The 25,218-nt window shown below is 44.2% G+C and overlaps 1 protein-coding gene across 5 annotated transcripts; it reads left to right on the top strand.

Moving 5' to 3' along the window:
• The first annotated feature begins 1,394 nt into the window (after positions 1–1,394).
• On the top strand, positions 1,395–23,530 carry SAP130 (Sin3A associated protein 130). Of its 5 annotated transcripts, none has more exons than XM_072868723.1 (21): positions 1,395–1,485; positions 2,233–2,350; positions 3,295–3,530; positions 4,136–4,294; positions 6,046–6,157; positions 7,690–7,814; positions 8,658–8,782; positions 9,368–9,518; positions 9,765–9,855; positions 10,138–10,242; positions 11,327–11,468; positions 11,742–11,863; positions 14,386–14,688; positions 15,717–15,891; positions 17,120–17,224; positions 17,979–18,340; positions 19,767–20,012; positions 20,323–20,448; positions 21,460–21,563; positions 22,249–22,362; positions 22,580–23,530. In XM_072868723.1, the coding sequence occupies exons 2-21, from the start codon at positions 2,239–2,241 to the stop codon at positions 22,736–22,738; spliced, it is 3,174 nt and encodes a 1,057-aa protein (XP_072724824.1). In that variant the 5' UTR covers positions 1,395–1,485; positions 2,233–2,238; the 3' UTR covers positions 22,739–23,530. The 5 variants fall into 5 exon arrangements, with proteins under 5 accessions (XP_072724824.1, XP_072724822.1, XP_072724823.1 ...); XM_072868721.1 differs by having other exon boundaries at positions 19,764–20,012; XM_072868722.1 differs by having other exon boundaries at positions 15,714–15,891.
• Positions 23,531–25,218: the final 1,688 nt, after the last annotated feature.

The raw sequence follows: 25,218 nt of genomic DNA, 5'->3' as shown, positions 1-25,218 counted from the left end.
TCATTCAAGAAGTGTTGAGCCAGAGTAAAGCTGGGAGTCCAGCTGGGCAAAGTAACTCTGACAAGGGTAAGGGCGGTGTCCCAAGAGTCAAGCCACAGGACAAGTCTCAAGCCCTAATCGATGGTCACCCTGAAGAACAGTATCCCTCCGAAGTGAACCTAACCGCTGTCCGTGCCCAGTGCTTCCTCGACAGCTGTTTGCAGGGTTGTTCACAACACAAGCAAGGCAAAATTTGCAAGGCAAAATTAGGAATTACTCAGACGTGGTTCTGTAATTACAAGGGTTTCTATCTGGTTTCATTTTAAAATGCTACTAAAATTCTGAAAATGACAGTTGTCTATCTGAGTTCATCTCTGAGCCTCAAGACTAAACAAGAACAATGTTACGGAAAATAGTGGTATTGCGAGGTGTGTGTAATCAAACATAAGGCAGCCCTGGGCTGGTGGTGTCTCAGGGTTGCAATGTGTGTTGTCGCCAAGGGGGGGAGGGTTAATTATTTATTTTTTCACCTCTGTCCCAGTTAGTAGCAAATATTTATGCCAGAGACAAGAGGGGTGTTGGAGTCAGGTATTCACTGATGCAATCTGCTGTTTACAAAGTCCCCTTTCCCTGAACACAGCAGGTGCACACCAGCAAAACTTTTCTCTCCCACAAGGCTAGCCCCATGTCAGGCCGGCAGGTAGGATGTGCTCAGCTTTTTCTCAGTGCCTTGCGCTCTGTGAAGCTCTTCCTGACTTCAGAGTGCTTCTTTGCATACGTAAATTTAGAAAGAAGAAGCGAGAAGCAAACCTCTCCCCGAGACGTATCGGCAGAATTATTTCCACCTACTTATCTGTTGTACCTTGGTGCTGGTACCGCGTAGCACCCCGCGCAGAGGGCCAGCTCGGGCCTGTGCCGCCCTGATGTGAGAGGTGGCAGAAATGGGGAACGCGAGGATGAAGGGGCCCAGACCGGCGGGGGAGGCCGGGCAGCCCTGCCTGCGGCACCGGCTGGGGGTGCGAGCAGCGGGGGCCAACAGAAGGGACACGGGACGGCGTTTGGTGGTGAAGAACTGGGGGGGGCCTGGGCGCGTGCCCGGAGCTATTCGGGGGTAGGGCCCAGCGCCCCAGCACCAGCCCGGCCCCAGGGCGGTACGCGGTGCCCGCCGCTGTGCCTGCAGCCGCCGCCAGGGGGGCGCGGCCGCCAGCTGGCCCCGCCCCCACCGCGTTTCCCAGGAAACCCCACGGCTTAGGGCCAATACGCGCCCAGGCAAGGCACCGCCCCTCCCGCGCCTCGCGAGAGTTTTGCCCGGCGGAGCGTGAGCGCGGACTACATCTCCCAGCAGCCCTCTGGGGAGGGCTGCCGCAGCCAATGGGGCGGGGGACGCTGGGGTAGGTGGAGCCGACCGGGGCCAATCCGTCGTGCGCAGCTACGGCGGCGGAAGCGGAGCTCGGTTCTCGGCGGTGGCGGCTCAGCGACGGCTGCCGCGGGGCGCCCCGGGCACAGGTAACGCCGCGGGCAGCGCGCCCGGCACTGCCTCGCTGGGGCGGCCGGCGGCCGAGGGCGGCTTCGGGGAAGGGCTGCGAGCGGGGGGCGGCGGCCGCTGCTGCTTCAGTGAGCGGCGGCGGGGAGGAGCCCGCGCCCGGCGGCAGCGCTGCGGAGCGGTGCGAGCGGCTGAGGCGGCGGCGGAGAGGAGAGGAGAGGGGCGGGGGCCCTGCGCGGCGGCGGGACTGGGTCTGGCGCGGGAGGGCGGGAACGGACGGGGGCAGGGCAGGGCAGGACAGGACAGGGGAGAGCATGCCCGGGGGGGGGGCAGGGCAGTGCCGGGCCTTGCGGGCTACGGTCGCTGCGGGCAGGGGGGGCCCCGCGCGCCGCCGCGCTCCCGGGAACATCCGGGCCCTGCGGCCCCTCACGGCGGCACGGCAGGGCAGGGCGGGCCCGGGCGGCACGGCCGGCCCTCATTGGCCAGCGCTGTCCTCCTCGCCATTGGCTCGCTGCATCGTGAGGTCATTAGTACGGTCGCTCCTCACTGGCTGGGGAGGTCTACGCTGGATTGGCTGGTGTGGCGGGGGTGCGCCGCATTGGCGCAGGGTTGGCAGTGCCGCTAGCGCCGCGCCCAATGAGCGGGGCGGGAGCGGGGGGCGGTGCCTGCCGGAGGTGTCGTCGCCCGCTGGGAGGCGGTGGGGGGGGAGGAGGGGGTCGCCGGTAGCGTGACGTGCTGTGACGCGACGTAACGGTCGGCGGTTCCCGCAGGCGGTCATGAGCTCGCAGCAGTTCCCCCGCTCGGGTGCGCCGCCCCCTGGCTTGGGACCAGCGCCGCCGCCCATCCCCACCAGCGGCTCCGCCGGGCTCATCGCCCCCGCCGCCACAGGTAAGAGGGCTCCGGGCCCCGCAGGGGACGCGCCCTCCCCTGGCCTCCGCCGGCGGCCGCAGCCCGCGGGCAGCTGCCGGCTCCAGGGGCAGGGAGTGATCCCGATGTCCGCGCCCCGCGCCGTCGCCGGCTCCTCCGGCGGTCCCAGGTGGTGTGCGGGGACGGGGTCGCACCGGGCGCTGGGCGGGAGGAGCGGGACAGCCCCACGAGTGTGTGGCAGCCAGCCCGAAAGCTGCCTCGGTCAGGAATGGGAAGAACAACGTGAAAGCCAATTTAGTCGCAGGCTCTGAAAAACGATGTCAGAGCAGAGTTCTTCTTTTGCTCCTTTTAAGTGTGTTTGCTCAGCTGCCTGTGCCCCTCGGCTTGTCTTCTGCGTGTTTTTAGCAGAAGTGATGAGTGAATATGGGAGCGTTTCATGTAGCTGAAAACGGGGTGAGAGCCCTGCTTCTAGTTACTGCTGTCCCTGCCGAGATTATGGTTTTCAGCAGGCTACCAGAGGTGACTGGGGGGGAGTGGCTTCATTTTCAGGAGGGTTTATACTTTTTTAGCTGTATGTTCAGATACATAACGCATTAAATGAAGACTTTTTAATACTACCTGTTTGATGTGGGACTTTGTGGTGGTTACATAGATAATTATTTATTTTTCACTTGAAAGAAAAATTAGTCAATCTTTGTTTGAAGAAAGCCCATCTAAATGGCCTTCCCAGAGATGACCCCAGGTTGCCCAGCATTACAAGGCCCATCAGTTCTGAGGGGAACTGTCAGAAGCAGTGCCAGAGTTCCTAGGGTTTTCATCATTGGAATACATTTAATTGTAAGCGTGAATTTCTTTTATTTAGACTGTTTCTGACATCACATCTCTGACCTAGTGGGTGACCAGTGTGAACTTGTTAACCTTTTTTACCTTTTTCCTCAGAGTTGCCTTTTTCTTTTTTTCACTAGTGAGTGATGAATCTAGTCGTGACTCAGAAGTTGCTCCTAGAGAGCACATCGGCCCTGGCAGCTCTATACAACCTCGAGAAGAAAAGCAGGAACCAGTGGTGGTTCGGCCATATCCACAGGTTCAGATGTTGACACAGCACCACCCTGTCCAGTCTGGTGCCCCGGTGACAGTGACAGCACCACCAGCACATTTGACTCCAGCTGTCCCACTTTCCTTTTCAGATGGGCTTATGAAGGTAATGAGGAGGTTCACAATTAATAGGGGGAAAATACAATCTATATTACAAGTTAGAGTGCTGAGCAAAAATAAATTACATGGAAAACTTCCCTGCTTTTGTTTCTTAAGCTTTCCTTGCGTGCTTCTACTGACTGTACACTGCCTAATGGGTTTATCTCTTCCATATGATACGCTGAGGACTCAATAGTATCACAGTGTTATTTTTGAGGGGGGTGGGTTTTGTTTATCTCTTAAGAGATGAGTGATTTCAGTCCGTTTCTGAAATCTTCCCTTTTCCCTGCAGGAGTGGATGGGAATATCAAATTGACTGTTAATGCCCAGTGTCTGTAGAGGAATACCACAGCCCTAACAGATTCCATTTGTGACTTATGCTGTGTGTTAGAAGCTGCATATTTGCAGTACAAAAGATGCCTTTTCTTTGTCCCAAATGAAAATGGAATAGCTCAAAGTGGCCAATATCCTTTCTCTCCAAATGCTTAACCATACTTATCCTTGTGCAAAGCTGAGTCTCTCTCCAGGCTTTGACCCCCAAAAATGATTTCTGCTTCAACATTGAGCTCTCATTTGGAGTTGCCAACGTTTCTGTCTTTGTATTTCTTGTAGCCTCCCTTGAAGCCCACCATGCCCAGCCGGCCCATTGCTCCTGCTCCACCCTCTACTCTGTCAGCTCCCACAAAGGTTCCTGGGCAAGTTACTGTGACCATGGAAAGCAACATACCACAGGCTCCAACAATTCCTGTAGCAACAATCAGCGGGCAACAGGTCTGGTTTTTTGGGTTTGATTTTTCTTTTTCTTTTTTTTTTTCTGTTCCAGCTCTCTGCATGGTCAGATCAATACTAATATTGGTACAACTGAGGTGGGCTTTTGCAGCAGGAGGGAAGGTAGACACAGCAGGCTTCCCTGTTCAGTGGCCACTGGTTGTTGGATCAGTTCTGCTTGGAGCAGTAAACCTCAGACTCAGTTATCACTAGCTCTTTAGAAAGCTGCTGATTTGTTGTAATCATCCAACTGACATAGCACAGTGAGGCTGTGATAGCAGAGCCGTATCCAAAAGCTGCTATGCAGCTGAGTCTTTTCCTGCTGTTTCAGTATCACTTGGAGAATTTCTAGTGTAGACAAAACTGCTGGGATTCATCACTGTAGTGTTCTTTAGCTCTCCTGGGAACAGATCAGAAGAGACTGGTGAACAGTTCATGGTTTTGCAGTGTATTCTTATTAAACCCCTAGTGAAAAATTTGAGGGGGGGGAGGTGTAGATAATGGTTTAGAAATTTTTTTTCCCCCCTCTAACTTTGACTGCAGAGCCAGTCCTTGTGATTTGAAACTAGTTTGCCAGAACACTCATCACTAAACCTATGAAGTCTCAGGGTTTTGATGTAAAGTACCTGTAGGTGGATTTGAGTTAGGCTGGCTCAGGATGTGCAGCAGTTTCGGTGGATTTTTATCTTTATTAATATCCCTGGGAAGTCCAGAATTATTAGAAAATAGAATTAATTTGTTGCAGCATTTGCCAGGTTCCCACTATTCTCTTGACTTTACTGGAGAGGTGGTATGAATCTATGCCTTAAAAGTCACTAATGGCAGAAGGGCCATCTCTCTGGTTGATATGTGGGTGACTGCTGACTGACTGTCACCCACGTGCCAACCAGAAAAATAGATCAGTGAAACAGATAAATGTTTACATCTTCCACACACAGTGTTACCAGGTTCTGTAACTTTATCCTGTTTAAACATCTGCCTCTTTCCCCACTCAACTTGTAAAGCATGCAACCTTTGTACACCAAGTATTCCTACAAAATCTCTTTTCTGTCTTTGGGACTTGGATATGCTAATACTGTTAGTGTGGTGTTGTGGTTTAACCCTAACCAGCAACGAAGCACCACACAGCCGCTCGCTCACTCCCCCCTGGTGGGATGGAGGAGAGAATCAGAAGGGTAAAAGTGAGAAAACTCGTGGGTTGAGATAAAGACAGTTTAATAGGTAAAGCAAAAGCCGTGCATACAAGCAAAGCAAAACAAGGAATTCATTCACTTCTTCCCATCGGCAGGCAGGTGTTCAGCCATCTCCAGGAAAGCAGGGCTGCATCACACATAATGGTTACTTGGGAAGACAAACGCCATCACTCCCAACACATCCTCCCCTTCCTTCTTCTTCCCCCAGCTTTATATGCTGAGCATGATGTCATATGGTATGGAATAGCCCTTTGGTCAGTTGGGGTCAGCTGTCCTGGCCGTGTCCCCTCCCAACTTCTTGTGGACCCCCAGCCTACTCACTGGTGGGGTGGTGTGAGAGGCAGAAAAGGCCTTGACTCTGTGTAAGCACTGCTCAGCAACAACTAAAACATCCCTGTGTTATCAACACTGTTTCCAGCACAAATCCAGAACATAGCCCCATACTAGCTACTATGAAGAAAATTAACTCTATCCCAGCCAAAACCAGCACATGTGGCCATTAATTCTTGTCAACACAGCTCATAATTTATTTTGGGTTTTGTTATTTCTCTAACTCTGCAGGGGCATCCTAGTAATTTGCATCATATCATGGCTACCAATGTGCAGATGTCTATCATCAGAAGTAGTGCTCCTGGGCCTCCGCTACACATTGGAGCTTCTCACCTGCCCCGAGGTAAAGATCTAGCTGTGCTATCCCTGCCTTCTGTTTATAGCCTCTCAGGGGAGGTGCATCTGGCCTCCACCTCTAAAAATTCTCCTTGCTGCTAACACAGCTAATACTTCAGCTGTCAAAACTGCTAGCATAAATAGATGACTGCTGGCCTTTTAAGCATTATGTTGCCTTCAGCCATTTAGGTCAGAACTGTGAGACAGTGTTTAAAATGCGGTAGATACCAGCATGTTTGTTATTCTAGTTCTGTGCTGTTAAAACAGTGAACACTTTCAAGACAAAATACACACTGATAAAGACTGACCTGTCCTGCAAAATGTCATGTACATTCTTGGTAGCAAGAATTGTTCACCTATGACAGTGGCACCTGAGCAGTTGAGGCATATTCTTGTACCCACTTGTCACAGCATCACTTGTGCATTTTTGTACATGATAACATACTGTATTGTGTGCATTTGCATTTACCCTTGAGTTAAATGCTGGTGTTAACTACAGGCTCTTATCTCACAGGATTTTGGTTGTTACGGCTTACAAAACAGGAGATCAGCCCCTTAAAAGAAGCCCTGTGCTCAGTATAGTCTGTCTGATTTCTCACTGCCATTTTACTTTCAAAAAGATTACGGGTTGGGTTTCCAGTTCAACTTTAAACTGATCTGAATTCAAAGTACCATTTATATTTTTATTTCTTTTCATATTTGATGTTATTTGGTCACTCAAGAAAAATAAATTGACATGAGCAAAGACCTAATCTTTTACTAGAGTAGGTGGAAGGACTGTGCAGCTTTATTTGTAGCTGAAGTAAAATGTAGTTTTGTTCACTTGATTCTTGTGGGACAGCTGCCACAAACTTTGTATTGTCACTTAGTGCATGTTTTATTTTTTTTCTTCCTGCTTTTATTTTCTCAGCTTGAATATTACCTTTCGAGGTAATAATTTCGATTAGGTACATCTACAGAATCTATGCAGTCTAGTCTATCAAATGGTTTCAAGGCTATTTGCCTTTGACAGCAATTTATTTTAGTCAGGAGACAGCTAACAGTGGACAACTTAAAGTCCTATGCTGTTGTAGCTTTAAAAGTTGGTTGGGGTTTTTTTTGTTTTGTTTTTCTTCTATTGCACATCTATTTTTCTTTGGAATTTCATCAGGTGCAGGGAGATTATTCTTGGTGTCAGGCGACTTGTTTACACGTTAGTCGAGCGATCAAAGTGTTTGAATTATTTCTACTGACTTTCATAGCTTGGAATAGAAAAAGATTGGATTGGCAATATAAGGTTATTACAGGGGACTAAGAAGTATTAATAAAGCCAATTCGTTTAAAATAATACCTACCCTTCCCCACATACTTTTGTGAACCTTACGTATATTTGTTGCAAGCGTTACTTTTAAACAATGTCCCTGACTGGCAATGAGCTGACATACATATGAAATACATCCAAACTGAAATACATACCAGCTAACATCAGAGTCTGTCTCTGCAGTCATAATGGAGTCACTTGGGCCCACGGTATTTTAACGCGCTTGGTTTGTTTCCCAGGTGCAGCGGCTGCTGCAGTGATGTCCAGTTCTAAAGTAACTACAGTCCTGAGACCAGCTTCGCAATTGCCAAACGCAGCTACAGCTCAGCCAGCAGTTCAGCACATCATTCATCAACCAATCCAGGCAGGTAGCAGCCAGGCAGCTCTGCAGAACACTGACCACCGGCTCCAGATTCTTCCTGCCACTTACCTGTAATTGTGTATTTACTGGGCTGAGTCTACTGTCAGCCCTCTTCTAGTTCTGTTTCTTGGGTACCAGTTTCTGATAGCAAGCAGTGAAATAGTTGCATTAGTCCTCTGGTTTTATTTCCTTCATAGACTTGGTGCCAGAAATTAGGTTTTTAACTGTCTCCAAAGTGCTTAGAAACTGGGAAGAGGATTTCATTTAGATATACTCAAGTTTTAAAGTCTGAAAGGTCTGGTACGATAGGCTTGTGTTGATATATTCTTAAATATATATTGATGTAGAAAAAAAAATCTCATTTTAATATGCTTCAGTATATCTCAGCTTATATACACATATAAGGAGAAGATTACAGATACTGTCTCCCTACAGTGATACTAGTGTTCAGTATTAGGATAAAGGGTTAAACATCTTTACTTTGTGCTTTCAGTTAGGATCCCAACGTAATCACCTTTGACTTCCTGTATATACTTGGATCAGGGTTTCTTTTCATTCTGTAGGCAACTGACCTTTGTTTTTTTTCCTAAAGACCTTCAAGGGATCCGGTCTTGTTAACTTTGTTGGTTACTGATTCCTATGATGTACATACTTTGAAAACCAGGACAGATCTGCTTAGGACCTTGCAGATCAAGTCAGAAATACTGGAAATGTCTTATAATGCCAAAACTTAGTGATAAGATTGAGGAAAAAAAACCAAAAAACAGTTTTAGCAGAGTAATTCCTAGTTATTATCTAAATAGCAGAATTTCTTTCTGAATGTGTCTCTTCGACTCATTTTTATAGTCTCGTCCTCCCGTGACAACTTCAAGCACTATTCCTCCGGCCGTGGTGGCAACTGTCTCTGCCACAAGAGCTCAGTCCCCTGTTATAACTACAACAGCAGCACATGCTACGGAATCAACCCTCAGGTAAAGATGCTTTGAAATCTACACTGCTCTGACTTCACAGAGGCTGCAGGAAGGGGAAATGTGTTAATCATCCCGAGCTGATAATCCTCTAGATTTGGGATGATATAATACAAAAATAGTAATGCTTGCACAGTGCAAATGCTTTCAGTTCTGTGAATAAAAATGACTATAAACATGAACTGTTGCTCTGTGTTCTGAGAAAGAAAGACCTTAATAATCAGTTGTAATCTCCTGCTTCCTGGAAAGCAGAGTTTCTGTTGTAGGAACTTGTGGCTAATTCAGCTCATCTTCTTTTATTAAGACACAGTGAAAAAATGACACACGAATGTTGAAAAGCATCCCTGACAGTTGTTTCTTTTAATGGGCCAATATGTGTTATTGATAAGTCTGCCCTCCTAGTTGGGTACTTACAGAAGATGAGGACAGAACAGTGTAGTTAAAGCAGCATAAGAAACTTGACCATATATTTGATAGCAGTGCTGCTTTCAAAGAGAGAGAGACCAAGGCCTGATGTGTGTCCCTGCATCTTATCTTTCATGTTTAGTATCTATGTGGTTATCTTTGTAACTATTTTTTTCTCTCCAGTCGACCCACCCTGTCCATCCAGCAGCACCCACCTTCCGCAGCTATTAGTATTCAGCGGCCTGCACAGCCAAGGGATACAGCTACTCGGATTACACTACCGTCTCACCCAGCTATAGGAACACAGAAGCCACAGCTCCACACCATGGCTCAGGTAAACTGCAAGAAGAAGAAAAAAAAAAAAACCCAAACAAAAAAAAACCAAGAAAAACCCTCTTGCTTCTTCTAGCTGTCTCTTTTGTTTCTATCTTGAGCGCTAAGATTAAATTTGGGAAACGAGTTAGTACTAGGTTAGAAATTCATGTTCTTTACAGTCAGTGCAGCATGATTCCATACTAAGTAAATATTTTAAATGTACTAACTAGTCTTTTAACTTTAAGGTTTTCTCTTCATTTCATAGAAAACCATTTTCAGTACTGGTACTCCAGTGGCAGCAGCAACAGTGGCACCTATTTTGGCAACGAATACGATTGCTTCAGCAACCACAGCTGGTGGGTATTCATAATGCTATTGAGGGAGAGTTGTGGGGTGTGGTTTTTGTTGGGTTTTTTGTTGTTTTTCCTCCTTGAAGATGGGACCTGATTACTTTTAAGGAATTCATTATTTATAGTAAAGACTGCATTTGGAAGTGCATGAGCAGACTTCAGGAGAGAAATTGCTGGGTTCTTCAGAGAGGTTGTCTGGGTTGGGATTTTTGCCCTCTTTATTTGGATATAGATACACTGGTGTGATAGGGCTCTGTAGAAAGATCTTGTATGTTTTTTTTTCTTTAGGTTCTGTGTCTCACACCCAAGCGCCTACAAGCACCATTGTCACCATGACAATGCCCTCCCATTCTTCCCATGCTACAGCTGTCACGACCTCAAACATCCCAGTTGGTGAGTGATTTCAGTTTTAAGAAGTGTGTGTGTGTAACTGATGCTTCAGTTTTCTGTTTATACTGGTAGTGTTTGTGCATATTAGCAAATTAAGGAGGGGAAGAAAATCAGTTCAAGCTGGGAGAAACCAATTAACCGGCTTACTGTGGCATAGCTTTTTTAATACCAGGAAGAAATAGATGTTCTAGGAGGAGTAGGTAATAAAATGGCTCATTAACTTACCCAGTTGAATTTTTGGATGAACTTGGGCCTTTTGGCATTTCAGAACCTGCATTATATATACTAGAAGTTGTAACTGCTTGGTGATAGAATATGGCTTTCACAGTTGATTTTGTAAGTTCCTTCCTGTGCTTCTTGAGGTGTTAGGTGTAGCCTAGTCGCGTTTGGTTAGTGTGTTCACTTGGAGGTAAAACAGTAAGGTCTAAAGGTAGGAAACTTACTCACCTAGATGTGGAATCTGCCTGAGATGTTTCCTACAGAACTGCCTAAGTTTCCTTTTTGTTAATCTCTGTTTTCCTGCTGACCTCTTTCTCATTCTTTTGAAATCTTGCATTATCTTTCTCTGTCATAAATTTCCAAGGAGTGAAGTTGTATCTTGATACGTCAGTATTTCCTGTAAAGCTTTTATAGGTGTGTTCTTTCTTTTCTTGGCCTCTGTCTGTGTATACTTGTCTGCCTTGATCTCATTTCCCTTGGTCTCTGTCAAGTTCTGCTTTGAAAACTTGGATAAGTAAGTTCTTGACAGCAGAAAGGATTGGGCTGATCCTAAGGAAAAAAAATCATTTCCTTTGAGCACTGGAGTAACTTAATCTGTTAGCAGGTATAACTTATGCATTCATAATGTCCTTCTGTTCTGGTACAAGTTGATGAAAAATGCTCTGTTTCCCTTGTTCTTTCTTCCTGTTGAGGAAACCTGTCATCACTGTGGATAGGAAATCATCTGAGGATGGGGTGTTTTCTGTTTGGTGGGGGAGGGGGTGGGGAGCAGTATTGGCAGTTTTGCCAGGAGAATTAATCTTGCCTTTGCAGTGTCTACTAACTTTTCCTTTGACTGTTAACTGATTACATGTTTGTCTTTATGCAGCTAAAGTGGTTCCTCAGCAAATCACGCATACTTCTCCCCGGATCCAGTCTGATTACACAGCAGAGAGGAGTAATCTTATACCCCTTTCTAGTCACCGGGCATCACCAAACCCGGTAGCAATGGAAACCAGAAATGACAACAGGTGGGGAAATAAAAGCTCTATGAATGAGAGCGTGTGTGTGAGTAGGTTTGAGTGTCTTGCTGCTTTTCTAGGTTCTGATATGCTGGAAATAATGTGTTTTAAAAACCTGGGATGAGGGTGTTATGGTAGTTTTGAATTAGTCATGATAGTTGAGATACTTGATAGCTTATGACAGTTGAAATTACAGAGCCCCAGGGAGTGGCTCAAAGGCAGGGGTTGAAGATGAACTGTTGAAATGGTGTGTATAATACTTGCTCTCCTTAATGCCTGTAGGCAGTCGGTGCCTGTCCAGTTCCAGTATTTCTTACCAACATACCCGCCCTCTGCCTATCCTTTGACTGCGCACACCTATACACCCATCACCAGCTCTGTGTCCACCATTCGCCAATATCCAGGTAAGACAAGCTTTGGGGCAAGCTGACTTTGACACTTCGTTCAGTTAGCTTATGTATGGGCTTTAGTGATGGGAGAAGCTAAGAGGCTTTTATGCTTGATGATGACAATTTGTCACAAAAGGTCTTCTGACTCGTTGGCTGAGGGGAAAAGTCATGGGCAAGGGGTATTGAACTACTTCAGAGGTACCAAACACAGCTAATAACAGTTTTCTCAGGAGTTTCACATTTGATATCCAAGGGTTTGCATCTCTAAAAGCTTTTGATTCTACAAATTGAAACAGTTCAAATCCTCCAAACCAAACCAGCTCTTCGATGCATCTTCATTCCCTGGTGTTCTGACAAGCCCATTTTAATCTCTTTCCACGAGTGTACAGTGTGAGAGAGAAACCTGAACCAAAAATGGAAAAAATAAGCTGCATTGTACACTTTTGCATTAGCATTCCATTTAAAAGGATGGAGCAATTAATGTGTTTGGACTGTTGCAGTAATTTGCAGACAGTCAAAAAGTCATGTAATGTGAGCCCACATAGTCAACCCAAACTTATGTCATTCTGTGACAAAATTTGGAGTGCTTTTAGGTAAAACTGAGTGGTTTAGGACTGTTCTCTATAACGTGATAATCGCCACAATCCAAACCCTAGGAATATGCACGATTTGGATTTTCATGGAACATCTGTGTCTGCTGGCAGCATGTTGCCCTTGAGCAGTATAGAGGGTGACATTTGGAAGGACTTGGAGGTGGCAAAGCCCATTTGCTGAATGGGAAAGTATGCACACAGAACTGAGTTACTGGGGCCTGTTCTTTCTGTTGTTGAAATTCCAGTGAAAAGTTGCAAGTCCTGACTGTGTCATGTCAGGATGTGAGGTGGGCTTCAGGATAGTTAAATGACTTGCAAAAGGGACAGGTGAGCTTCTTTTGTACCTTCCTGTACTTTGGCTGAAGGTTTTAAAGGAGAATGTGCAGGTGCGTGGTGGTGCTTGGTGTTGGCAGCTGTGGTTGAGGAGTGGTTGCAGAGCCCCTGATAGAACATGATAGCAGGCTATGTGGGGTTTCAGTTTTGGTAGCATATTGGGGTGATGGTAGGCTAATGCTAATTTTTAAGAAAGCAGATGTAGGTTCTTCAGCAGGAGCCCATTGACAGAGACATTTTGTTTGCTAAATTGACTTGAAGCATCAGTTGAAGGTGCCAATTATGGCAGTAACTGGTGACAACTCCAAGCAGACAATTCAGAGTATCAAGAGGGACATGCACTTGTGCTGAGCACAGCCAGTTGAGGGCTTAGATAAAAGTGCAGAGGAGACTTTTTAAAAGGTCACTGAGATAAGGAGTGTTAATATGGAAGTTGGATAGAAAGCTCTGCAACAAGAGTGTTTCGCGTAAGGTGTTCCACTAAGAGAATTAATGTGCCGTACTTTGTACAGAAGCCATTTTCAGGGACCTGGTGCCGGATTTCAGGGTTTTGACAGCTGTTTTTAGTGTCTTGTCAGCACAAGAACTTGATCGAAATCCTGTGACAGTGAGAAAAACAGCTTGTTTTGTGATGAGAGGGCTCTCCATTGTTAGCAAGCAAGTCCATTGTTGGCAAGTTTGCACTTGCATTCTGTGTATGACTGCAGAAATAGCTGTACTGTTCTGTAAAGACTGGAAATCTGGAGATCCAGGAACCGCAGGTAGTCCAACAGCATTGTTAAATGCTGCGTGGAAGAAGTGTGATATGCCATATAGTAGATCTGGAAAGATGGAATCATAGTTGCTCAGAGCTGTAAATTCAAATAAATGAATTGAACAGGTACTTTATTGGGAACGTTGTTCTGCCACAAAAAGATTTCATGTTAATTTTAGGTGTGGGATCCAGCCTATAATTGCAAGCCTTGTTCTGAGTCAGATAAGATTGCACTCAACTTCAGAACAGTTTGTCCACTTGCACTAAGGAAAACTTTTTTTATGACTGTGGCCGGGGAAAGGGGATAAGGAAGTAAGCCCTGTTTTAAGGTACTTACACTTGAGTTTCTGCTTGCTTTTGTACAGTCAAAGGTTTGGTTTTTTTAATTGATGCAATTATAAGCTCTGTGGAAAGACTGTCTTTTGAAAAGAAATGGCTTAGGCTTCTGGTTTTTGGGTTTGTTTTGTTTTTTAAGCAGGGAAAATGCGAAGTGTTGGTAGTTACAAGTATTGTAAAATAAGATACTGAGCAAAAATAGTGCACGGCTTTCTGAGACTGAAAGCTGGATACAGAAATACAATTTAAGTCTAACCAAAAGTGGACTTAAACTTGATCTTTTCTCTCTTATTGCAAATTGAAATAGAAAATAGAATGGAAATAAACAGTAACGTTCCATTCTTCTGGCAGACAATCCGGTCTCTCCACTCTCAAATTTACTATTGCAACAAGCAGGCTGGCAAATTAATTGTTCAAAGCAAAATAGCCTTTGAAAGTAAATATTTGAGTGAGAGGTGCTAGGGGGAACTGAGGCAACCCACTGGGTAGGTGTGACAAGGTGTCTGTATTGCTGCTCCCAGTTTCAGCCCAGGCGCCCAACTCGGCCATCACGGCTCAGACTGGCGTAGGAGTGGCCTCCACTGTCCACCTCAACCCCATGCAGCTGATGACTGTAGATGCGTCTCATGCCCGTCACATCCAGGGCATCCAGCCGGCACCCATCAGTGCGCAGGGGATCCAGCCAGCACCAATCAGCGCCCAGGGCATTCAGCCAGCACCAATTGGGACTCAAGGACTCCACCCTGCTGCACCAATCGGCACGCAGGGACTGCAGCCGGCACCAATCAGTGCTCAGCAGCCACAACCCGACACCAAGACTTCTGGTAAGAGCAACCAGCGAAGTCCGTGCTTGGATCTAGTCAGAGCAACTGAACCGTCCTACAAATTTGTCTTTTTTTTTTTTTCTTTTACCCTTGTTATAGTCTCTTGTTATAGTCTCTGTGGTTCAGTAGTGGACACTAAATACATTCATACGCATGCTCTCCCAGCAAATATTTTTTACCTATTTCTAAATTTATTTTTTTTTAAGTGTATTTTTTTGGAGTGTGTGGGTAGCCTTGAATGGGTTACTTCAGTGTGAAAGACTGGTAGTGTCTGAGCTTAAACAATTCTCTTCAGTAAGGCCTTGTGGGAAAAGTCATTTACAAGTAAATGATGTTCTCTGAACTGTTCTGGCTACGCATTAGATCACAGTAACAATTAAAATACGGCCAGGTACCTTCAGCAGCTGGTAACCTGATCTTGGACTATGATAGAAATCATCTTTCATTAAAAATGGTTGGTCTGACGAAACCCCAACAACTTACTGAAGAAATGGGATATGGCAACCAAGAGAATATGCTGTTGCAAAGCTGGCAGACATATTGTGTGGTGACTTCCTGACAGTCTAAATGCTCTGCATCAGTTAGTTGGCCAAACAGGCTTTGGCAGAAGGTCAGAACATAAACTCAGCTGATGGTGCTTACTTACAAGCGGCAGCTATTGTAACATGTAACTCCAGAGTAACAGGAGTGTTACTCTGTTGACCCAGTTGTGTTGATGATCTCCCTAGCGATTTCTGCATTTTCAATTTATTCTGGAAAAGATTATTTCCCTAGCAGCAGTTGTTAGGCAGGAGGTAGTTTCCATCTTCCCTGCAGAAGGTTCAGTGATCAGATTGCTTGTAGCAAAGGATTGCTTACAAAATAGTCTGAAAGCATTGCAGTTAAAGATTGAGGGAGTCAAGGGAGCGCGGACAACATGTGCTCTGCAAATCCCTGCTTTGTCATCAAATTTCCTTAAGTAACTGCTGCTTTTTCCTCTCTGTATCTGTTCTTCTCTCTGCTGTGTCAATGTCCATCCTTCCCAGCAGTAGTCTTGGCAGATGGAGCCACCATTGTAGCCAATCCTATTAGCAACACATTCAACACGGCTTCTGCAGCAACTACAGTTGTGCAAACCCATAGCCAGAGTGCCAGTGCCAGTGCACCAGCCCAGGGCTCTTCCCCACGCCCAAGCATCCTCCGGAAGAAACCAACCACAGATGGGTGAGTAGAATTGAAGATGACATGTGAATGACACTGTGCAATCTAGCCCAGCTAAATGGAATCATTTCAGTGAAGATAAGAAAAGTTCTAGCAGATTATTCAGTCAGCAGTGGTTGTGCGTAACCTGCTGATCTGTGAAACACACTTCTTTTCCTCCCCCAGGGTAGGATATAGTTTTCTCTTACTGTCAGTAATAAAATGAGAAGAAGGACAGTTTGTCTCCTAGCTCTTGAAAGTGACCTTTTGAGGGAAAGTGGATTTGAGGCTTTCTTGCTTAGCGTAATAAAAACAAAGAGTTCATAATCTACTAAAATTAGAATTCCATGCTTTGTCTTCCGTGTTTTTCTTGGAAGAATATGTGGATGAGTAGAAAGGATAGGATTAGTACCCTGCTGTGAAATCTGATTAGGAAAAAGGGAGGGAGTAGCTTAAACTCTTAAAATATTTTGTTGTCTGTCTAATTTTAAATGCCTGAATAAAGAGGCAAGAGACAGCTTTAGAATTAACTATGCATTTCCTCCCTACTAATAACTGAAAACATTTGGAATAGATGTGTCCTATGAGAGTAAAATTGCATATTTTTTTATTTGGGTGGAAACCTTTTTTAAGGCAGAGAAGCTGCAGGATGTGAAACTGAAACAGAAATTAAAGAAGCAGAGGTAGATCACTAAAGAATGTTACCATTTGAGAAGTTGATTATTTTGACAACAATTTGACTTCCAGCCCCACAGGAGACTGAATAGTCTCTCAAGTACTTTTCTGTATTCAGCCCTGTGCTGCCTAACATCCACATTCAGGGCTTGAGGTCTTGGAGTCAGGCTTTGACACAGTCTAGTCCAACTAAACGAAGCAGATGCCTGTCTGGGCACTGTTTAGTTCCAGATGATTTGCTCGGTCTTGAAATAGCAGTGGAGGACAGTAGCATGGCCAGACCTCTTCTTTTCTACTGTTGGAGCCTGGCAGTCTCAGTAAGATGCTCTAAATGGGGGTGAGACTAGGCCAGAGCAATTGGTCTTTTATCTTTAAAGAAAATAAAACATAACATCTAATTTGAAAAGTAAAATGAGACTCTCTCTGTAGCAAATCAGTTATACTGAAGACAGAGTGCAATGATACATCTGTAACTCCTATCCTGGTTTGGGCAAGAGAGGGTTGATTCATTTGCTCTCAGTGGCATTTGTCTGTGCATCAGGGACGTGGGAATCTTAGATCTGTCTGTCTCTTACAGACTGGCAGTCCGGAAAAGCTTAATTCCGCCTCAGCCACCTGAAGTAGCTAGCACACGTGTTGAGAGTACGATGCGAAGCACATCTGGATCACCAAGGCCTGCTGGGTAAGACTTTAGGAAACAATCAACGGCATCATAATAGTTTCATTATATTTGTTTGATTTGTATTCTTTGGCTATTGGAGCATTTTCCTTTCTTTTGAGAAACTTAATCTATTTTTATTTTGTCAGTGTGACGACTTTGAACAGAGTTGGCTAGTTCTGCTGTTGTGAAGCTGAGGCAATAGCCATTTAAAAGATGTGGTTATGAGCTTTCATAGAAACAAACAAAAAAACCCTCTGCTGTTATAAAGGATAGGCCTCAACTTTTTTTCTGTAGTACTTGGAAATTAATGCTGAAGAAAGGTAAATGGAGCTTCTGCCCTGCTGCAGTTGAGTTCAGTGGCTTTGCAATTTATTGTTTTTATAACTACTAGCCACAGTGGGAGCTCTTGCAAACAGAGGATGGGGGACAGTACAGCTTTGGGTAAAAGTGCCTCTTGTCGGTATTGTGAAACTGTGTTGATCCTTTTAAAAGTATTTTGAAGTTACCTGGAATTAGTCATAAGACTTGCTTGCTACAGTGAGTGGGAGAAAATAGCATCTATAATAAATACAAAGGATTAGAAAGGGAGTGGAGGAGGAAATGTAACTGAGATTACACCTTCTCCTGTTGTTAAACACATCACTGAGCCAGGTCTTACTTGCAGGTGCAGGAAAAACTGGATAGTCTGAATCCAGCTCAGCTCATTCACTTTGTGCTAGGTGGTCGTGACTGAGGTGAAGTTAACTTCAGTTTGTTTTGCTTTTTTATGTTGCAGTGCCAAGCCAAAACCTGAAATTCATGTGTCCATGGCCACTCCAGGCAGTGTGTCTATGGAGGCAGTGTCTAACCAAGGTGGCGAGCAGCCCACCATTGCGGTCCCCCCCACCTCCCAGCAACCCCCCTCTGCCATTCCAACAATCATCGCAGCAGCCAGTCCCACTTCACAGCCTGCAGCAGCTCTGTCCACCATTCCAGGAGCTGTCCCGGCTGCTCCACCAACTTCTACCACAATTGTGGCAGCACCTGCTCCACCATCAACCATGAGTGGTGCCCTGTCAGCAGTGCTGGGTCCTGCGGTACCAGAGATAAAAATCAAAGAGGAAGTGGAGCCTATGGACATAATGCGACCAGTATCTGGTAGGTGGTTGTTAATCATCAGGTTGTTTCTTTTGTTGTTGAGACAGTGTAGAAATTAGAATTTCAACACTTCCACCCTGAAAATGAAATTGCATCTCTTTCATGGTAGCACAGAATACCAGTCAAAGGGTTCCCACATGCCTTATTACTCAAAGTTCTTCTTTGCCTTCTTAACTAATCTCCTGTGAAATCACTTGTTATTGGGACTGCTTTGTTCATGTTCAAATGATCCAACTCCAAGAGTCTGTGTGAATTCCTTGCTTAAAACGCACACGCTCAGTAGCAGTACCAATATATTACGAATCGGTACAGTTAATTTCAGTTTTCTCAAATCCTACTGTTCAGGTCCAAGGGCCTTTCTTGTACGTGAAGAATTAGTGATCAGAGTAGGACTTCACAGAGCCCTCCTGTGATTCATGGATGTTTTTCTCTAGAACTTTTTAAAATATTCATTATATTGCCTTACTTATCTAGTTTGGCCATAGTTGCTATCAGATGGTATGATCAGTAAAATTCAGATCCTTATGGATCTCAGGTGAGGCACTACACAGTGGCAAAATGATACGAATGTGTCCCACAGTCATGGGTTATGTGGTATCAGAGTTCTGTCTTAGTTGTTGGTTTCATCGCTGTCCTTAATGCTGTACATTGTTCTGTGATGGAAGAAGCTGCTTGCTACAGATGTCTCTGGAGCACGGGCAGATAGCATTAGGCTCTTCAGGGTTCTTTTGTCTCTTACTGGCAATTGTGGGTATGCCAAATTGTCAAGAGATCCCGTCCCAGAAACTTTTTGTTGCAATCTTAGTCACAGCCGATTGAGCTTTTCCCTCCAAATGTCAAGGAGTGTTCCCTCAAGCTACCTGCTGCTGTGCTGCCCAACCTCAGTGTGTGCTGATTGGTGCAGTAACCTGCTGACATGGTGCTGTTGACTTGGCAGTGCAAGTAGACACTTGCAAGGACTACTGCAGTCCTGATTTGATTGCATGTGACTCTCTACTTACATTACAAAGAGGAAAGGGACTTGCTTGCTATTGACTGCGATCTGTGCTGGCACACATACAAACTTTTTTTTTTTTAACAGTAACACAAGACAGATTTTAGCATGGATTCATTTTTGTAGCATTCAACTAACATAAACTTTAAATATGAAGGAACTGAGGGACAATTGTCTCTGCTCTCATTCTTTATGCTCTTGTACATGAGACACTAAAGATCTTAGAGTATAGGCTTGTCCTAGCCTTTGCTGCTGGCTTAATAGCTGGCCTTCTACACACATGGGGCTGAAATCCACATACAATGGAGTCCATGCTCCTCACAATGCTCTGAAACAGCAACTACTGTTGGAGGTAGTGTTCAAACAATGCTATGTGTTACCTTTACACTGCTGATGGTTTGGGTTTTCTTCCTTTTTCCTTCTTCTCAGCAGTCCCTCCTTTGACTACGAGTACTGTGTCTCCATCTTTGGCGTTGCTGGCCAACAACCTTTCAATGCCTCCAAGTGATTTGCCACCTGGTGCCTCCCCGAGGAAGAAACCCCGTAAGCAGCAGCATGTCATCTCCACAGAAGAAGGGGACATGATGGAAACAAACAGCACTGATGATGAGAAATCCACTACCAAAAGTTTGCTGGTGAAGGCAGAGAAGCGCAAGTCTCCTCCAAAGGAGTATATAGGTAATGTCATCTCTAATGTCTTTTTTCCTATTCAAATGTCCATATTTTTGCTTCCTTTTGTTTCTCAGAGAAGGTGCTCTATCATTCTCCCGCTTTGAAAATATAAATAACACAAAATCCAAGTATCGGTTTCTCGGCACTTTCTGTATAGTGACGTTCAGGGGAAATTACCTTTCTTGATATACAAAGCATCATTTTGTATGAGGTGGTGCTTACCGATCTTCTGCTGGAGTTGTTGTGTCATGCTGATCTCCTAGTTTCACCTACTTAATGATGATAATAATACAGTTCTCCCTGGATCCTTGTCTAGATGAAGAAGGTGTAAGATATGTCCCTGTGCGTCCAAGGCCGCCTATCACATTGCTCCGGCATTATCGCAATCCTTGGAAAGCCGCTTACCACCACTTTCAGAGATACAGTGATGTCCGGGTAAAAGGTCAGTCTGCTTCTCGTACTTTGACAGTTTCATTCATCCAGGGTGAGCCACTTCAGTGTACCTGGTAGCGGTGTCTTAGGAGCATTCTTAGCTAGCTGGGGTTGATAAGCAATCCCACTAAAAGTTTTTGATTTGCAATTTGGAAAACAAGGGTTGATCAAGTGAGCTAATGACTTTCATTATGTAGGTGTTGCCTAAATCTCTTCTGCTCTCAAGATAAAGGAGGAAAGAAGGGAAGGCCACTACATAGAATTAGCTATAATTTTGTAAAAGAAAAATTTGTATGGTTATTGAGAAATGTATGTACATATAGTGACAGAAACTTACTGAAGAAAGTAATCCTTAAAGAAGTGACATGCTATGGTGATATGCTACAGTTTAGTTTTCTGGTTTTCTTACTACCTAACAAACTTGCCAGTTTAATCAAACATTCTAGGTTTAGCATAACTAGTCTTGTCAACTAACAAATGGGCTTTTAAAGAAGATTTTTCTCTAATATGAGGAAAATAGAGATCAGATACTGTTTTTTAGGCTTTTTAGCTAATATCTTAGTATTTTTAAGCAGATTGGGTTTTCTCACAACTGTGTAAATATTACACAACTGTGTAATATTTATTTGTATTGTGTGTATGTATTATTTACATGTATTTATATGTATTATTTACACAACTGTGTAAATATATCAAGGAGGGAGTAGATACGTATTTCAGTGGTAAAGGATGGACCCTTTTTTCATGCAGAGTGTTGAAACACTGAACCCTACCTTTTTTAAAATGGAGGGGGGGGAACAGGATATAATTTTTCTGGAAATACAGATAACCTGTTAATAAGTGAGAACAGTGGTCAGATACACGGCAGATGGGTAGCTATTTTCCTATGTGAATCAAAACATTGCTCACTCTCATTAAGATGTTTGGAGAGACAGAGTTGGACTAGTGTTTTTGTTTGAGAAGAGAGGCCTGGCTAGCTCCTGAAATTTGGATAACATATCTTTGTATTTCCTGGTGACAGAAGAGAAGAAGGCTATGCTACAGGAGATTGCCAATCAGAAGGGTGTGTCCTGTCGTGCACAAGGGTGGAAGGTCCATCTCTGTGCGGCACAGCTACTACAGCTGGTAGGTGAATGGGGCTTGCCAGCTTCCTACGACATGGGGGAACACAGAGTTGCATAAGACAGGAGGATGTTTTTACAAACTCAATACATGGTCATCTGACATTGGGATACCATAAAGGAGCTGGTGTGTAGTGCCCAAAGGGAGTGGGACATGCTTTCCCCTTTCTCAGGAATGTGGCGTAAGTGGCTTGGAAACTTAGAGTGTTGATTTTGATCCAGACATAAGAGCTGATGTATTTTGTACAGATGATCAAAATTGGCAACTCCCTCCTGCCGATGCACAGGTCTGAAGAAGCGTCTGTTTGGGATGGTGCGGCTGATCTGAGGAGGCAGCACTGATCCACATTCCTGGATGCTTCTGTTTCAGGTTGGGGGTGAGGTAGGTGCTCTGCATTCTAGCACCAAACTCCCCAAAACCTCTGCATTCCTGGAATAGTATTGTGAGAAATAGGGGAAACAGTTCTGGTTAGGATCCATGTTTTTTCAGAAGTGGAGCAATCCTGTAAATAGGATGTTAGTAAGAATGATAGTGCCACAGTCTATGTCAGAGGCTCCATCTTCTGAATTACTAACATGAGCAGCTGAGAGGGGAACAGATACCATCTTCTCTGTGTAGCTTTCTTAATGCGGGCGAATGTTTTCTGGCCTAGTGGTGAACCTCCTCATGAAGTGCTAATGTCTTTTAGACGAACCTGGAGCATGATGTGTATGAGAGACTTACTGCCCTGCAGGAGGGACTCATTCCTAAGAAAAAGGCAGCGACCGATGATGACTTGCATCGTATCAATGAACTGATACAGGTAGGTTCCTGTGGCCTCTCAACCCAGCAGAACTGCTTTACCCTTAATTACAAAATATCCTACTGCAGTTAGAAAGAGCTAAAGCTGGCTTAAAAAAAAATCACATGGGTGCGCTTTCTGTTTCCAGTGTCATCGGTTACAAGTGGTATTACAGAAAGGTACAGTGCTTGCTTAGATTAGATGGTCTGCTGTTAATGACGACAGTGTTTCATTTCAGGGGAATATGCAGAGGTGTAAACTTGTGATGGATCAAATCAATGAGGCTCGAGACTCCATGCTAAAGGTCTTGGATCACAAGGATCGTGTTTTGAAGCTTCTAAACAAGAATGGAACTGTCAAGAAAGTATCCAAATTAAAGCGAAAGGAGAAGGTGTAAAGCCAGAATAATGACTCTGGAAATGGAGAACATGTACAGAAATGAGTTGAACCTTTTTGTAGTTTGGTTTTATTTTTAAGCAGAGCATCTGAATAAAAAGGATGAGTTTAGGGAACAGATGGCAACAGATGGACATGTGAAGCCTGGTGACCTGAAGGGATTGTCACTGATCTGTCATAATGAACAAAGATTTCTCTCAGGCTCATCCCTTTTTAAAGTCTTTCCAGTCCCATTTGTTTAACCCTCCTGATGTGTCAGTGCCTACTAATTGGAACTAGTGATGCAATGTGTGGTGGACAGTGCTCTCCTTCTGTTCTGCAGCTTAGGGGTAAATGTACACAAGGTGGGTATACACCTGTAATGCAGGAGAAGATTCTGCAGGGGACACCAGGAGGCTGACATACCGGTATCGACCCAGACAGCAGCCGCATTGAAAATGGCACTGCTTTCGGTTACCCCATTCAGTTCTTGTTCTTCTGACCTTCCAGTGTCTGAAGTAGCCTTCTTTAAACCAGTGCCCGTGCACTAGGACATCTACCACATTCAGAATCTCCAATGGCTCAGAAGTCCTAGCTGTCAAGTTAAAAAAAAAAAAAAAGGAAAAAAGTGGGGGGGAAATCATTTCAAAGTGATTTTGTAGTGTCTGTGTGTGTGTGTGTCTATGTTGGTGCTCTGGGATACTTGTTTTGAAGTACCTCTTGCAACAGAGGACTTCCTGTAGCTGGTGTAATGTTAATTTTATGTACTACATACATCTTGAAAACATTAATAAAGGACTTGGAGGTTTTTGTATGTGAGCAGTTTGTATACTTTTATACTAGTGAAACTCTTCAACCTATAAACTCAAAAACAAGTTAAAGCCTTGATAGAAGCCTTTTGGGAAGAAGCAGCAGAATGTTGGAAAGTATTCAGCCTCTTGTGTTGCAGAGGGAAGGATAACTTAATTCACGTTTCAGCTTCTAAAGATGCAATATGGATTGCCCCCCATGCACTTGTGCATTTAACTTTAGTTTCTTAGAAAGGTTGCCAAATCAGTTAATTTTTAGTCGCCTCAGCAGGAGGCTTCAGTTTCATGAACTAATTCTGTTTTAAGAATACTTTTTCTCCTCATCCAGTTATATGGCTGTTATCTTGACTTTATTCAGAATGGAGCTCTTTCAGAAGTTAGAATAGAAAAATTGGTATTTAATTCCTTCCTTCTCTAGTCAAAAAATCAGAAATAAGTAGAATGTCTATATTCACACTGTTCTTGTGGCTTTAACACATGCAAAGATTTGTCTGGATGGCAGTCTCATTTTCATATTAGCTTGATTTTACTTTTTAAAATAAAAACATTTTAATTGTAAGATATCATTCTAGTATAATGATATTGTGACTTTGGTAATAGGAAAGTTATGATAATTGTTTCCTAATTTCCTTGGCTAGAAGAAAGAAAACACCATTTTTACATTTTTACAAGCCTGCAAGGAGTGTGTGCATATACATGTGTATGAAATGCAAGAGACGCTGGCACAGCACAAATTAAAATGTGAGAGGTAAGATATGAAAAGGAATCAAACTGCCGCTTATCACCTTGTATTTCTTGTGTTTCAGGAACAGAACATGCACAACTAGTTAAGTATTTGTTTGACATTGTCATGGTAATAAAACACTGACACTGCCAACACTCCCAAGTTTGTAAAGACTCTGCAAGAAGCTCGCTCACAATTATAAAATTGCCTTTTGTAGGGTTGAGAATTGTTTTGCATCATTGGCAAAGGGCTCTTGGATGAAACCCAAGGCATTACCAGCAAAGGGTGAGGTATTTTGGGGGTGGAGAGAGGGAAGGATTCTTTCAAGGACTGTAGAAGTTAAAAACTTGTCTCTTAATCCTTTTTTCTAGGCTATTCTCATCTGAGTCTTTGGGAAGACTCCTGTAGTAACGTTAGTTTTCATAAGCTGGTATTCAAGGCTATCATCCAGACTAAAAGGATCATGCTATTCCATAATCTTAGAATGGTAATAATTTCAGTGTTGTCCTAGTGCTGCAGAAACCATATGGATTCTATAGAAGAAAGTAAGATCCAGTGCCACTGAACTGGATTTCTTCAACTGATGTTTTCTTGTCCCTAACATTCTTTATGCTTAGATCAGGAATGGTATACAGACATTCCATTTTCCAGTCTTCAAAAGTTATGCCAGTTTATTTGTCTCTTGAGGTTGAATGTGTAGTATGCTTATAATAGGATCTGCAAAATCTGTTCTCCAGCTTTTAAGTGTTTTGCCTGTGTTCTCAGAAGGAAGTTAGAAAGTAGCACTGTGGTTTGCTGCAGGCTTTCTCTATCAGATAACTTGCTGCACACTGAGAACACCTCACGCAGCCAGAACACCTTGACTTTACAGTACTCCTCAGCCCAGAGACATTGCCTACTCAAACCAACCAGCTGTGAGAGAAGTCTCCCCTTTGAGAGTGTATATGGAGCCTCTATTTTTACAAGATG

Source organism: Ciconia boyciana, chromosome 7, assembly GCF_034638445.1.
Source record: "Ciconia boyciana chromosome 7, ASM3463844v1, whole genome shotgun sequence".
NCBI classification, from domain to species: domain Eukaryota; kingdom Metazoa; phylum Chordata; class Aves; order Ciconiiformes; family Ciconiidae; genus Ciconia; species Ciconia boyciana.
The sequence above is the reverse complement of the archived record's forward strand: the minus strand, read 5'-3'. Positions and strand labels throughout refer to the sequence as shown.

Excerpts from the sequence above, each read along its gene's own strand:
- SAP130 (XM_072868720.1), top strand. The coding sequence starts at position 2,239 with ATGAGCTCGCAGCAGTTCCCCCGCTCGGGTGCGCCGCCCCCTGGCTTG. Across the intron at positions 4,295-6,045 it reads CAACAATCAGCGGGCAACAG|GGGCATCCTAGTAATTTGCA; the intron begins GTCTGGTTTTTT and ends CTAACTCTGCAG. Across the intron at positions 20,449-21,459 it reads CAGTGATGTCCGGGTAAAAG|AAGAGAAGAAGGCTATGCTA; the intron begins GTCAGTCTGCTT and ends TCCTGGTGACAG.